The following is a 16,033-nucleotide window of genomic DNA, read 5'->3' on the forward strand; positions in this document are numbered from 1 at the left end:
ATTATGTTGTTGCTTATCTTACAGAGCAGAGAGGAAGTTATAAGTTCAGGTCTGCTTTAACAAAGATGCATCATGGTCATGTGACCACCACTATGTTGATTTATATCTGTAGTTGAGAACACTTAGGCGTAGCTTAAATTACTAGAGAAAGGTAAATTAAACGTACAAAAAAGGCTTTCATTTAATTTGTACCTGTTATTTGCATTTAAAATTGACTGCCGGGTGTAGAAATCTCTAATTTTACTAGCTCCAGGGTACGTCTCTGTGGGGAATTATTATTAGAATGCTCTGATTGGTTGTTTCCTGCAACAGTCACAAGTTATTCAGACACTTCCAACAACTTCTCCAAGGCCTGGTGCACACCAGAGGAGTTTTTCTGAGCGTTTTGAGTTTTTAAATCTGCTGCTGTTATCCTATAGGTCTGTGCACACTGGAGCAATGAGGATACGTTTTTTTTGTTTGTTTTTTTTTTTTTTTTTACAAAAAATGCTATTTTTCGTTATTTTACTACCTACCCTCCCTCCCCCATAGAGCCATTCAGCGTGATCGGCTCACATAGGCATCAGCCTATGAGAGCCAATTATCATCCGTGTTAACAGAGGGGACAGCTCAGTGACAGAGCTGCCCCCGTACAGCGCTGCAGAAGATCGCAGTGCTGTACATGTAAATAACTGCCAGAGATTTTGTGCTCCAAGCTGGTGGGGATATTCCTCAGCGACTTAACTGTTGCATGTGGCGTATGGACGCTAACGTTTCAAGGGGTACGCCCCTCTTCTTCAGAGCCTCTGAAGAAGAGGGGCGTACCCCTTGAAACGTTAGCAGCCATACGCAACAGTGATGTCACTGAGGAATATCCCCACCAGCGTGGAGTGCAAAATCTCCGACCGAACCAGCGGAAATACAGGGACTTGTCTCTAGTTTCCTGCCCTGACACCACCGCGCGACCAGCCTCTTCACACTGTATGATCTGCCCAGAGCGAGTGGAGGATTGAGGCAGCGCAGAGATCCGTGAGTTACCTGGTCTGCAAGAGGGTAATGTATACGGATTTATGTATACTATCTGCTCAATCTAGTTAACTGGACGGTGTTCTATGCACGCCTAACAAGCAGAATATATGAAACTGTGGATTTCTGTGCCAATTGAGAGTGTATGTCAAGCTATCAATTACTCTGCAACGGAGGGCAACACTGTTTGGCCATATTCTAATAGCTGTGCATTTTTTATTGGACATTTAGTTGGACTACTTCTAACTACAGTGGACCATTTTTTGATCTTTTACCGGCATCCCTTTTTTAAGCCTTTTTTGTGCGGACGAGCTCACTGCAGTGTTGTGTGTCTGTGGACGGATGTGATTTAAAGGGGAAGGTGCTAATTTTAGCCTAGGATCAATGGTTGCAGCTGTTCATTTATTGTGAATCAAATAAAAGTATTTTAACTTTTATAGCGCTGTGGACATTTTAGTAGTATTGGGCAATATTACTGTTTAAAGTGAACCTTAAGTGAGGAAAAAAAATTGAGTTTTACTCACCTGGGGCTTACCTCAGCCCCCTGCAGCTGATCGGTGCCCACGACGAGTCGCTCTGATGCTCCGGGTCCCGCCGGCGGCCACTTCCGGTTTCGCCGTCAGGACCCGTCAGGCTGGGGAACGCGGCTCATGCTACGCGTTCCCAGCCAAAATAGCACCCCCTATGCGGCCATATGTCCGCATAGGCACCCGTATGCGGACATATGGCCGCATAGGGGTGCTATTTTGGCTGGGAACGCGTAGCATGAGCCGCGTTCCCCAGCCTGACGGGTCCTGACGGCGAAACCGGAAGTGGCCGCCGGCGGGACCCGGAGCATCAGAGCGACTCGTCGTGGGCACCGATCAGCTGCAGGGGGCTGAGGTAAGCCCCAGGTGAGTAAAACTCAATTTTTTTTCCACACTTAAGTGCCTCTTTAACAGTGTGCTGACTTGGAAGCTGTTATGGGGTAATGGCCATTTTCAAAATAGAGAAAAGAGAATTTCGTTGGTGACAGTGGACAAACAGGATTCAGAAGAGGAGAAAGATTTGAGTAGACTACATGAGAGGTAAGTATGATGTGCAGATGTTTGTTTTGATTTCACATTTTCAGTTCATGTTTTCTTCAAGCCATTACTAAATATACAATGCTAGAAAACCCACCTAGGCACGTGTACAAGAGCTCTGTGTGCTACCTTAGTGCCATATTAATTAAAATAAATTGTAGAGTACAGCAGAGAAAAAAACATTTTAGGTATTGGCAGGAACTGGACAGAAACTGTGAGGAAAATTCTGCCCAGCCAGCAGCACAACCATAGGTGTGATAGGCGAGACCCGTGACTACAGACTTAGGGCTAATGCACTATGGTAGGAAGGAGTGACTGTTATAACAGCATAGAGGTCACATTCTGTATTATTATTTTTTTGTCCCCCTGAAACTTTTTTAGATGGATGAAAAATTCATAAAAAGCCCTTGGAAGAAGCCGAGGGTGTTCCCTCCCAGCCATCCTGCTCCAGAGAAGGACTTTAGCAAGAAATACGGTATGGATGTTGTGCAGAAGGTCTCACCTGCCTTTACAATAGAGTATATATTTATTGGACTCTTTCTATACTGCTCTTCTGGACCTTAATTTAGACTAACCGTAATGAGGGTAGTAACTGACAGGGATTTTACGGGAAAAAAAATTAAGGAAAGCGGGGAAAAGCATACATTACTCCTATTTCAACGCAAATATCCATAGGGAAGCATTAGGTGCATTTCTGTATTGCGGGTAACCGTACGCAAATTGCAAGTGCGAACCCCTTAAGTGTACCTGTAGCAAAAAAAAAAAAAAAAAAAAAAAGGGCTCCTAGGGGGTACTTACCTCAGGATTGTGGCGCACTGACACTGTCCTGCTCGGATTTCTTTGGAGAAAGCCTGGCCAGATCAGGTCCGCACCGCTGTGCATACGCAACCCACACAGACCCAATTGGGCTTGGCTATTTCCAACAAAGCCCGAGCCATATGATACTAGTGTGCATGTGCAGCGTGGCCACTCTTCGGTGGTCCCAGCGCTGGAACCGCACTGAGGTACGAGGGCGGGGAACTTGCAGGGCTGTGGAGTCGGTATAAAATCATCTGAGCTTTGGATTAAATCCAAATTGATTTTGAGTAGCTTCCTCGGATTCGAAACGTTAATTAGAGCACCTGAGTGGGCGATTGAGGGAGTGTTAACTTACCCATGCTGCCGTCTGCTTTAAAGAGACTGAAGCGAAATTGCTATTTTTACCTCATAGTTTGCTTCAGTACTCTCAGAGGTAAACTGCCGCATCCCCAAGCCAAAACGAGGGCTTTAGACCCCCCTCCCCAATCCCCGGAGGGCAATCCGGGCAGCGCTTCCCGAAAGAGGCAGAGCTTTCTGCTGTAGCGCTGCCTTTGATGCCAATGGCCACGGATCTCCGCCTCACAGAGAGGGGCGGGGAGAGGCAGAGATCCGCATGGCGATTGACGTCAGTAGAGGCAGAGCTACAGCTCAAAGCTCTGCCTCCCCGAGCAGCAAAATCCACTACCAAGAAAGTCGTGGGATTTTGCCCTGGGATTTGGGGGGGGGGGGGGGTATAAACCCCTCATTTTGACTCTGGGATGCGGCGGTTTACCTCTACTAAGACTACTAAAGCGAACTACGAAGTAAACATAGCCATTTTTTTCGCTTCAGAGCCTCTTTAATGAGCTTCAATTGCGTCCCACGTTGCCTTCCCAAGTGGTGTCGCATGACTACCATGCTTCCTCCTTCTGAGTTGGAGGAAGCATGGTAGTCACGTGACGCTTCTTGGAACGCGTTGTGGGATGCAGTTGAAGCTCATTAAAGCAGACCGCAGCATGGGTAAGGTAACCCTCCCTCTTCCGGCCCCTCAGGTGCTCTAACGTTTCCAATCCGAGTGATTTCAAGTAGGAAGCTACTGTAAATCAATTCGGATTCAATCTGAAGCTCATCCCTGCCTCTGGCTCCAGGTACCCAAAATTTCTCAGAATCCTCAACTCCGACTCCTTATGGTGCCTATACATTGTACAATATAAAACGTTTGATTTTCCATTTTTTTCGACCAAAACGATTGAGTTGAATGAAAGATGAATTTATTTTTTTTTTATCAAAACCCCCCAAAAAATCAACTATTATCCCATTTTTGCGATAAAAATCTAATCTGACATGTTGGAAAAATCTTTATATTCGATCTAACGGAATACTTGAACGAAATTATCTAAACTAAGAGAATGAAAAATTGTCCTGTGTATTGGCACCTTTAGTCTAATACTCACCAGAGCTGTGGAGTCGGTACAAAATTGTCAGACTCCTGACTCCGACTCATCAGCTTATTCAAACCACCGACTCCAGGTTGCTTCAGTGCAGGGCCGGTTTCTGCATTAGAACTGTCTTGTAGCTCTGAAATTACAGCCGACAATACTCTAAAGAAACACATGTGAGAGCAGGGAACCGATTAAAAAATAGTCTGTAAGAACTTTTACATTTTTAACCTTGGAAACAAGATAAAACTATGGGATTCCAGTGACCTAGTTAGGACGAGGACTAAAAATATAATTTGTTTCTGTTGTGTCATTCTTGTTGATTCATCCTGTATGTGAAACTAACCTTAGATCAGGGGTGTCAAACTTAAATGTAAGGTGGGCTGAAATTGAACACTGGGACCTAGTCGCGGCCAACCTCAATGTCTAGTGGCCACTGCCCGCCCTTATAAAATTCCTCGGTGTCTGATGCATCCCCTCCAACCCCTATATAGTTCCATGGTGTCTAGTGGTCCTCCTTCTGCCCCTATACAGTTCCCTGGTGTCTAGTGGTCCTCCCTCCCCTATACAGTTCCCCGGAGTCTAGTGGTCGTCCTTGCTCCCTTAGATAGTTTCCCAGTGTGTAGTGATCCTCCTCCACTATACAGTTCCCTGGTGTGTAGAGGCCCCCACCCTCCCCTATACAGTTCCCTGGTGTCTAGTGCTTTTCCTCCCCCTGCCCATAGGGCTTCCCTGGTGTTCTAGTACTTCACCCCCAATATAGCTTCCCTGGTGGTCTACAGTGGGCCAAACTTAATGCAAAGTGGGGAAACCACTTGGGGGCCAAATTTAATGGTTCTGAGGGCCAGATTTACCCCACGGGCTGGAGTTTTACATGTATGCCTTAGAGGATCAGCACAAAGTAGCATTTTTCACACCAAAAAAATGAAATGGGCATTCTCTATGTTCCCCCTTTTTCAATTTCTTTTGTCTTCTTCAAAATGTGGTATTTTAGGTACATCTTTCACACTTGCATTTTGTTTTCTTTTTTTGTTTTAATAAAGATTCTCACAGAAAGTCGCTCAGCCAACCATCTCATGATAAAAGTGTGAGTATTTTCTTCTTCATGGCTGCCACATGTTCTGTCTTAACTGCTTCTGCTATATAAAAGCTGGATGGGAGTTCTTGCCCCAAAATGAGACCTGTTACCTCTACTGGGTTGGCCCTTTTATCTTGACTAATGTTAAAGCAGAAAATGGGTAAGCACCATCCACAAATTACAGTAATAGTAAAGCTAAACCACTCTGAGTATTCAAACGAGCTAGGGAGTGTATTGAAGGATCAATCAATATATATATATTCCGAGCACCTGAAAAAAGTAGATCCTCTACAAACAGCACCACTACCACCATGTAGAAAAGTTCAAATTGGCTTTATTTGACAGAATAATGAGCATAAAATAAAAAAAAAAAACTTTAAATTGTAGAATGAGCAGGGGTACATAATGATACATAATCAAATATACAGTATAAAAGAGGTCTCCGCACATATGAAAATTGTGTATATACACAATTATATAGCCTCAGTAAAGACTGGGTGAAACCAAAGGGGATTATGATCAAATAAAGGTGCGTACGCACGACTGATCTCTTCAAACGACGGGTCGTCACACCCGCCCGCGGGGCAGCCATTCTGACGACAGTTACCCGTGTGTACACTCGGCAGGCTGATAAGGCTGGTTTTGACTGATCCGCTTGGTGGATCGGTCAAGACCGGCCTTATCCAAGTGTAGGCTGCACGCAGCAGCGTAATAAAGTCAGACAAGAAGGCGACTGTAAGGCCTGGAACCCACTAGGACAGGCATGGGCAAACTTGGCCCTCGAGCTGTTAAGGAACTACAAGTCCCACAATACATTGCAGGAGTCTGACAGCCACAGTCATGACTCATAAAGGCAAATGCATTGTGGGACTTTTAGTTCTGTAACAGCTGGAGGGCCGAGTTTGCCCATGCCTGCACTAGGAGCTCTTTTCTGAGCACTTTGTGATTTGAAAAGCTCCTGCTAATGTAATCTTGTTTCCTTTGTCTTTGGTCATCTCACTCCACATCTGTTTTTTCCCTGCATCTTTTATGACACGGGTCTTATTTGATCATAATCCCCTTTGGTATTGTTGTGCATATATAATTGTCATATGTGAGGAGACCTGATTTATACTGTATACTTGATAATGTATTATTATGCCCATTCTACAATTGTAAATGTTTTTAAATTTTTGTGCTCCTTATTGTGTCAAAGCTGATTTTGTACTTTACTACATGGCAGCAGTGGTGCGGTTTGTAGAGGCTCTACTGTATATACTTGAGTATAAGTCTAGAAATTTAGGTCCGATTCACTTAAAGTATAGGGGTCGATTTATACACGAGTCACAGGCAACACTGAGTTGTGTGTACTAATAGTGACATTCCCATTTGCAGTAATTTGCCCTGTGGTAAGTGATATTTTGAGGAAAAGAAATGCCAAGAAAACGCAGGTCTGAAAGTCCTGGCCACAACAATTAACAAGGAAAGGGGCAGGGGGGGAAATACTGGGCTGCATAAAAGGGAGTGAATAATGGCTGCACTTGGAGGCCAGGATGGGGTATTGGCTGCACATAAGGGACAGGAGGGGATTAGTGGCTGCAATACTGTATGCAGTGCAGTCATTAGCCCCTCCTAAGCTCCAAGTGCAGTCATCACCTTTGCTGGGTAAATTTATACTTAAAATGCAGCTTAAGAGTGTTGAAAATTGGAGTCGAATTATACACGAGGTTGACTTGTATTCGAGTATATATAGTTCTTTTCTCTGGTTCTTTTTCTTGACTATGCAATATTTGAAAAGGCAACAAGCCTGCAGTCCTTTTTGCTTGCACTGGGCAAAGCATTAACCCTTTACTAATCGACGGTTAACTCCCCTACGTCACTGCGCTGCACGCCACACTCCATCCTCTGGACAGTATCTCCTTCACAGCAGAAGTTCCTCTGTGAAGGAGAAAGTCTCTGGAGGATGGAGCACAGCAAGCAGCGGAGGTCATGTAGGTGGGTTGCTGCGGCCCATGTGCACCAGCAGTCAGGTTAAGTTTCACCTCAGGTTCACATTAAGGGTTAACATTGAGCCCAATGATTATCACATGTAGGTAGGTCAAGAAAGGTGGGGGCCAAAAGGGATACGGGGAAGTCTTGTATACTGCGTCACTCTCCTCTAGGCCACCAGCACCAGGAGAAAGAGCAGATGAATGGTCACATGACAGTGACGTTGGGCCAAGCGACTGGCATTTAGTAGCGGTACATTTTAGAAATTGGTGCTGAGTAATCAGACTATTAATATTTATCTTTTCTACTACAGAAAAATCAGAATGGAGAAGCCAGCAAAGAGATAGGTAATTACTCATAACTCTGTTTGTTTAATTGCTATGAATACATAACTGTGTGAGGACTTCCAGTGCTAAAGGTCCATTTATCTGTCCCCAGAGCACAGTGCAAGCAAGAAACCGAAGAATGAAGAGGCTGAACTCCCTGTACAGCTGTAAGCATTTACTATATCAGAATCCATTTTACAGTTTACTTACTTTAAACAAGATGTGTACCTGAGATAAAAAAAAAATATACACACCTGTGGTTTCCTCCATCCCTCTTCAGGCTCCTCAGACTCTCTCCATCCTCCCAGGCCTTCTGAATACTCCTTTAGGCAGCCCAGTTGTTCAGCTTGTCTGTGCAGTCCGGTTGTGTGTGCTCTCTTGTTGCCGGGAGTGTTCTGCGTCTGCACGGTAGTACTGCACAGGCTCAGAATGCTCCCAGCGATAGTGCATCCAGCCGAGCCTCACATGTGGAGTTCCCCTTGCCTACCGGAGGATCCAGGCAGCCTGGGAGGGCGAGGGGCCTATGAGCCTGAAGGGAGCTGGAGGAAGTCCCAGGTATGAATATTTTTTAGATCTCGGGTTTCCTTTAGGCTGCTTTCACAGTAAGACGTTACAGGCGCACGTTAGTGCAGCCTGTAACGCAGCCCCACCACACAGTAATGAAAAATCAATGGGCTGTTCACAGTGCCCACGTTGCGTTACATTGTAACGCAGCACATCCGTTGAGAGTGCTGCATGCTGTGCGTTATGCGCTGCTAAGCCGCATTAGACTGTGCGCACATGCTCAGTAGTGTGGGGGAGGAGTGGAGAACGGCCAGGCACATGGCTAATTAATATTCACTGCACAGTGTGACGTGCAGTGTTTACTTCCTGGAGCGGCCGCTCTGTGCGGCGATTGGCCGTGCGGGACCACGTGATGCCGCATGCGTCCAAGAGTATGCGTCGCGGACGCCAGAGTGAGCTGCACAATCAGAGAGCACTAGGCGTTGCGTTAGGGGCACGTTATGTCCCCTAAACGCAATGTCTTGGTGTGTAAGTAGCCTTAAAGGAGTACCTTTCCGAGTACATATTGCAGCACTGCCCTATGTGTTAGTTGTTAAATATGGGTCATTTAGATTACCGACTGTTTTACTGTGCAGTTCCCATTCTCACTTTAACCATCTGCTGTATATGCCTAACCCCTCCTGTAGATGTCTTATTTTCCTGACTAGTTGAATTAGTTTTCACCTTTTCCCTGCAGTTTCCTCCCCTTTATAACCTTGATAGCAGTTTTAGCTTCTGACAGCTCCAGGTTGGAGATAAATACAGAACATCTCTCTTGTTTTACCACCTGCTTTATTCTGTGTGCATTAACATTTCTGCTTTACCGAATGCAGTAAGGCTTTGTGAGTTGAAGCCATAGTGGTTTCCCTGCAATAGACATTGGGATATGTGTGTGTTGTCATTGTAGGGTATTTTCTGTGGATTTGGTGAGTAGGGGTGGTCAATGAGATGCAAGTAATTCCAAGTTGATGCACGATTATGTAACTTTTTATGCAGCTCGAAAAGGACCAACCAGGTTCCATCAAGATCGAATTTGTAAGCTGCATATATTTGCATACATAATTTGCATACTATTGCATCAACTCAGAATTATTTGCATCTCATTGAACATCCCTATTAGTGAGTATATGCAGGGCTGTGGAGTCGTGGAGTCGGGCAATTTTGGGTGCCTGGAGTCGGAGTCGGGAAAAAAATGCACCTGCACCGACTCCGACTCCTAATGAATTTGTAACTGTAATTAAAATAGAAAATATGATAAAATGTTCTATTTCTCAAATAATAGTCATTAAAAATAATGTATATATACACTATATATACAGTAATAGCTGTGCTTAGTCCACAAAAATGAAATAAACAGATCAAAATGAGTTACTTGTGCTGCTTCAATAAAGCAGTCCCCATATTTTTAAGGACAGATATACATATCTGATTGTGACTGTATATATGATGTGTACACAGGAATCTCTTATATATACTAAATAACATCTATGCTGTAAGTATAAAGCCTGATGTGTAGCTGTGTCACTAATAGAGATGGTCAATGAGGTGGAAATAATTCTGCATTGATGCTGATTTATGCAAATGTATGCACTCCCTTTGCTGATGAAATCAAATAATTTGATATGTTATTAAAATTTTGGTTTGGTGACTACAAATTAAAGGGTAACTGAGATGGATGAAAAGTAAAGCTTTATACATACCTGGGGCTTCCTCCAGCCCCCTTCAGGCTAATCAGTCCCTCACTGTCCTCCACCACCCGGATCTTCTGCTATGAGTCCTGGTAATTCAGCCAGTCAGCGCTGTCCGGCCGCATGCCGCTCCCACGGCCAGGAACATTCTGCACCTGCGCAATACTGCTGCACAGGTGTAGTATGCTCCTGGCGGCGGAGTGTGTGCATGCGCACTACGCCTGACTGGCTCAAGTACCTGGACTCCTAGCAGAAGATCCAGGTGGTGGAGGAGGACAACGAGGGACTGATTATCCTGAAGGCGGCTGGAGGAAGCCCCAGGTATGTATAAAACTTTAATTTCATCTGTCTCAGATTTACTTTGTTACACAGTAGTACTATACTCTACATATGCACTCCCCACAGAGCTGCAGGGAATCCACTGAGCATGCTGTGCACATTGAACACAGAGGTGTTGTCTGTTTACAATCTCCTCATTCCCCTGCAGAGTACCTGCACATCATGCTTACATGTACCCACACTTACATTGCCTAGGGCCTGATAGATGTTCTTTGTTCCGGTTTGTACCTTTTACAAGTACTCTTACCAAGGACTAGTTTTAGTCTAAAGGGAATAAATATAGTAGTCTACATATCCTTCTCACTTCAGTTGTTTTGTAAAATTCCTAAGCGTTGGCAGTTAAGAGACGAATTTCATGTTACAAACTTTTAATCAACAAAATTGTAATATGCAAATTAGAGGAGTCGGAGTCGTGGAGTCGGAGTCGGTGGAATCCTAAACTGAGGAGTCGGAGTCGGTGGATTTTTGGACCGACTCCACAGCCCTGAGTATATGGAGTATTTTTGTTTGGGTGAAAGTGGTTCTATTTGTTGAGCAGGACAAATCTGAGGAGATGGCTGCAGAAACAATATTTTCTAGTCATCAGCTGTACCAAAAAATTGTTAAAGTGAACCAGAGACAAAGCACCCTCATGTATTTTACCATCTATATCAGTGGGAACATTACACAAATAACCTACCCTGCTTTCTGTTTCATTTTGCACTGCACAGCTTGCTTCTAATCAGCCCTGATAAAATCCCCGACTGAGCATTCAGTCTGGCTTTGCTCAGGAATCATTATAGCTGAGTCTGTCTTCTCTTATGTCTTTTCTGTTTCTTTTTTTCTGGTAAAGAGCACAAAAACCAGTACATACTACATAAGCCACAGATATCAATGGATCAGAACCCAGAATAGAGCATGTAACCATTCAGTGATGTCAGGTGATATACGTGACACACTCTATCCTGTGTTCAATTAGTGACCCCCTGTGTTTTTGTTTTTTGTTCCCCCCCCCCCCCCCCCCCCCCCCACCACTTTTTTAGCAACTTACAGCTTTAGTAGTTTTTTGTGTTGTAAATATCCTCCCTGTTGAATTGTTTTCCCAGCCCTCCTCCCGGCACGACGTTCTCCTGTAGGCCGTGCAAGTTTGAAACACAAGACGAGGCCGATCTTCAGAGACACTTTGACTCTTACCTTCACCAGGAGATCATAAAACACCTGTACATCTTCCTGCCAAACAAGAGCGTCAACTTTTTACAGGTCAGTCCGTCACTTCTTGTTGCACTGTGATTGGTCCACTCTCAAAGTTTAGATCTGTACCAGTTAGGACATGTCACAGATCTTCTGCTACACGAGTTAGCTGTCAGTATGACCAAATTGCATTTTTAGCAAAAATCATAATTTTGGGCTGTGGACTTTTGACTGCTTCAGGTTCCTGTATGAGTTTAGGATCGAGGAAATTTAGAGGAGTCGGGCACACGAGTGACATTAGAGCCTGGCAACAGATTATCTTTTATCTGAGAGGCTTTGTATGGGTGAGATGAGGACCATTTATGAAACAAGGTGGGCGTGCATCACTCGATCAGCCGTCAGCTTGATCATTAAGGCTCATACCAACCTCGCGATTCTTCCAACAATTTTCCCAAGGAAATCAGTCGTTAACGCGATCTTGCAACATGGGTACCGGCGTACAATCACACAATCGTCTCATAGCGTTGTGCAGCGATAACGACCGTCACAGCAGATCGGATCTTAAAAATACCCAATGACTCCCAAGTACCGCGATCACTTGAAGTCTTGTCGTGTAACATCGCGCATGCCGGTCGGGAGATGGATCAGCGGAGTGCTCATCGTCCGGGAGACGCCCCTGGATCCATCTCCCTGCATGGCGAGGTGAGTACTTCGCTTTAGGCCTCTTGCACACTGCACGCGATTCCGATTCAGATTCCGCTTTTTAATTAGTTTTTACATCCGATTCAGATTCCGATTTGCAGTGTGCAGGGAGCAAACTGCAAATCAGAATCTGAATCGGATGTAAAAACCGATTAAAAAGCGGAATCTGAATCGGAATCGCGTGCAGTGTGCAAGAGGCCTTAGATAGATCCCTCTCTGATTGAATCTGATTATCTGTTGCCTGCCCATACACTGCTCACCGATTTCCAATAGATTTCAGCATGAAACAGATTAGTCGTCTTAGCGCTGCCTCCCCGTTTTTATGTGTTGGGTTCGTAACCTCAGACATTTTTCTTCATGAGGCACTGTAGTGGAGTACATTTGAAATCGGCGCCGGTAGACTTGGGCGCAGGATACAGCTGTTATATGGCTGATCCTGCTTCTGCACAAGTCCGGGCCGTTTTAATTACTATTCCCCCTTTAGGCTGCCATGGATAGTGGGGGAATGAAATAATTCGGCTTCCAGCGATTGCTGGAGGCCGAATTATTGTGTTTTTAAAGCAACCTCGGCTCCGTCTTCGGACGGCACCGACGTTACTCACTGAGCTCTGCAATAGGAGTGATTCCTATTGTAGTCTATGGAGGCGCCAGCTGCGCCCAAATCTAGCAGCGCTGAAAAGCACTGCTCTGCTGTAGTGACATATAGTACAATGCAGTAAATGATTCAGGATAGTCATTTTCCTGGTTTCAGCATAGAAACCCTTCCTAAAGCTGTATATTGGTGTGTAGCCCCGCCCTCCCAGTGATGCTTAGCCTAAGCTGAGTAGCAGAGCGTAATTCTGCCCCAGAGCTTTCTGGGTGACCAGGCTTATATTGTACTGGCTTTGGAACTCTCAGAAACAAAACATTCCGCAGAGATCAACCGGATTAAAGGGGAACTGAAGTAAGGTATACAGAGGCTGTCATGTTTGTTTCCTTTTAATCAATACCAGTTGCCTAGCAGCCCTGCTGGTCTATTTCTCTGCAGTATCTGAATAACACCAGAAACAAGCATGCAGCTAGGCTTGTCAGATCTGACATTAATGTCAGAAACACCTGATCTGCTGCATGCTTGTTCAGGGGCTATGGCTAATAGTATTAGAGGCAGAGGATCAGCAGGATTGCCAGGAAACTGGTATTGCTTAAAAGGAAATGAATATGTCAGTCTCCATATACCACTTCAGTTCCCCTTTAAAAGATGTAAGGGTGAGGAAAACGTTTACAATGGGTGAACACTGACTAAAGAAAAGCCATTTTTTTTATTGCCTTATTTTCACTACAGTTCTTTTTTTAAGTCTTATATTCAGTAAAGTTTTTCTTTATGTGAACACAAACGAATCTGATTTTAATTTGAAAAGATCCCGAGGTGTGAGACCTATGGAAGCTGCAATATTTATTTGCTTTGAACAATACCAGTTGCCTGACTATCCTGTTGATCTTTTTGGTCAGTAGGGTCTAAATCACACACCTGTAACAAGCGTTAAGCTAATCTTCTCAGAAATGACATAGACATCTGATCTGCTGCATGCTTGTTCAGGGTCTCTGGCTTCATGTGTACCCGAGGTTACATGATAGGAAAACGTGCATGTACAGTGCAAAACATATTCATAACCAGGCTGTTTTACTTGTTTGATTTTGCTGCCTGGAAGAGTAATTTTTAGGCATGGAAGTGACAGCTTCTGTCTTGTCGGGAATATAGTAAACCTCACTGATAAGCAAATTACAGCCATAAAGGTTTCCCTGGCAGAATACAACTTTTGAGGGCAGGGGAGAGAGATGTCAATTCATGTATTTTCATTTAGGGAAACTTAATAGGCTGCCACTGAGCAGAATCAGCAAAACATTCAATCTACTTTGTAAAAAGTAATTTTTAGGAGTAGGAGGATAAATACAATTCTTTATCTCCTCAGTTTATTTTCACCTCGGGTTTACTTAAAAGTACTAGAGGAAGAGGATCTGCAGGACAGCCAGGCAATGTGCATTATTTAAAAGAAAATATACTTGTTAGCCCCTATGTCTCTCACTCCGGGTTCCCTTTAAAGAGAACCCGAGGTGGCATTTCATTACGTTAGTGTGCACAACCAGCCTCTGTGCCCCACTAACACCAGCCTCTGTTGCCCCATCGTGTGCCTCAAAGACCCCCCTGCTCGCCGCTATAGCCCCCGCAGTGCTGGTGACACGCAGCGCGTCGCCAGCACAATGTTTACCCTAGCGCTGTCTGTCAGCGCCGCTCCTCCGCATCGCCACTACCCAATCAGCGGGAGGGAAGGGACGCGGGCGGGTAGCGGCGATACGGAGGAGGCGGGGGAGCGGCGCTGACAGACAGGCATAGGTAAACATTGTGCTGGCGACATGCTGCGTGTCACCAGCACTGCAGGGGTAGAGCGGCGAGCAGGGGGGTCTTTGAGGCACACGATGGGGCAACAGAGGCTGGTGTTAGTGTGCACAACCAGCCTCTGTGCCCCACTAACGTAATGAAATGCCACCTCGGGTTCTCTTTAAAAATGTCTGCTGTGAGAAGGTTACCTTAAATTGCCATAAATATATGCACCTTGTATCTTCCCTTCTTCATTCCCTGAGTGACCTATGGTAACCAAGTTCTGTTTTATCTCTTTTTAGAGCTATCTTTTACATGAGAAAAGTAGAGTGTCCAAAGAAAGGAAGAAACAGACAGTACAGAAAAAAGGTGTGACCTGAGGACATTATGGTTTGCCATTGTTAATGTAAAACGCACATTTATGTAGATATTTCTGAATATGAGTTTGACACATCCCTCTCCTTCACCTCCTCACCATGGGGGCAGTCAGTGTTATGCAAAGCCTCAGCTAATGATTGACAGGGGGAGCCCAGCCATACATAGAGGGGTGTGGCTACGAGGTCAGTTGGGGAAACGTCCAGGGGTACACCCTTATCTGATGGTTACCGGTGACTCGTGTATGTTTGGGCTTGTGGCTGTATGGCTTTTATCTGATCCAATAAAGTTGGGATTGCCGTGTCTATGGATATTGTGCGGAACTTTCTTCCTCCATTATGTGTGGGCATAATTACACTTAAAGTGGATCCAACGTGAACTTTTACACATTGCATAATTGTGTTCCTTTCCTATTGTTTATAGGTCATTCCTCAAGCCAAATACTTTTTTGTTTTTGTTTTAATGCTTTAATTCCCTATAAACTAAATAAACCACGCCCACAGGTTTTCAGAGAGCCTTGGCAGTAGCAAGGGCTCATGGGACCTCAGTCTGGGCAGGAGGAGAAGGAGGTGTTACTAGCCATTGATTTCAGAGGAGGGGGGGATTAGGTTTTTTTACAGGCTTAATGAACAAGATACAGATAAGCCTGCCTCTGTGTAATGTTTACAAACAACATGGCTGCTGTTATTGTATCACAGGAAGAAATAATAATTTTCTATTAAAGCTGTTTGCAGCTAGATTTGCTGTGTAAACTATCTAAACTTTACATAAGATATATACACAAGTTACTTGTTATAGTTAGTTTTTCATCTCGGATCCGCTTTAAAGTGGAAAAACAAACTCTTGACATAACGTTCAGTAAAATTGTGTTTTCCTACTTATTACCCATACAGTTACCAAATTTGCTTTAGCGCACAAGTAATATTGCCTGTTTACAAATTACAAGCTCTCAAAGTACAGTATATCTGCTCTGAAAGCTGCCATTGCATTTTATTCATAGTTGCTGGCATTATGTATTAAAATCTTCCAGTGATTATTTCTCAACGGTGTGCATACTAGAAGCAGAGGGAGCTGCTTTTCCGCACAGCTTAGAATGTAAACAAAAGATAATGTTATATCCTTTCTGGATTGATATCATAAGCTGAAAGGGACTCAAAGCACCTCATGGGCATGCCTTTAAGACTCCGACCAGTACTGCAAAGG

At 44.4% G+C, this 16,033-nt stretch overlaps 1 protein-coding gene across 2 annotated transcripts in view; it reads left to right on the top strand.

Moving 5' to 3' along the window:
- LOC137562829 (A-kinase anchor protein 8-like) overlaps positions 1–16,033 on the top strand; it is a 48,017-nt gene that overhangs the window by 21,326 nt on the left and 10,658 nt on the right. For both annotated transcript variants that reach the window (XM_068274570.1, XM_068274571.1), the window contains exons 6-11: positions 2,451–2,544; positions 5,329–5,372; positions 7,645–7,678; positions 7,770–7,824; positions 11,313–11,466; positions 14,758–14,824. In XM_068274570.1, the coding sequence (XP_068130671.1) occupies positions 2,451–2,544; positions 5,329–5,372; positions 7,645–7,678; positions 7,770–7,824; positions 11,313–11,466; positions 14,758–14,824 (448 nt within the window). The remainder of the gene's footprint in view (positions 1–2,450; positions 2,545–5,328; positions 5,373–7,644; positions 7,679–7,769; positions 7,825–11,312; positions 11,467–14,757; positions 14,825–16,033) is intronic.

The sequence above is a fragment of the Hyperolius riggenbachi genome, chromosome 3 (genome assembly GCF_040937935.1).
Source record: "Hyperolius riggenbachi isolate aHypRig1 chromosome 3, aHypRig1.pri, whole genome shotgun sequence".
NCBI classification, from domain to species: domain Eukaryota; kingdom Metazoa; phylum Chordata; class Amphibia; order Anura; family Hyperoliidae; genus Hyperolius; species Hyperolius riggenbachi.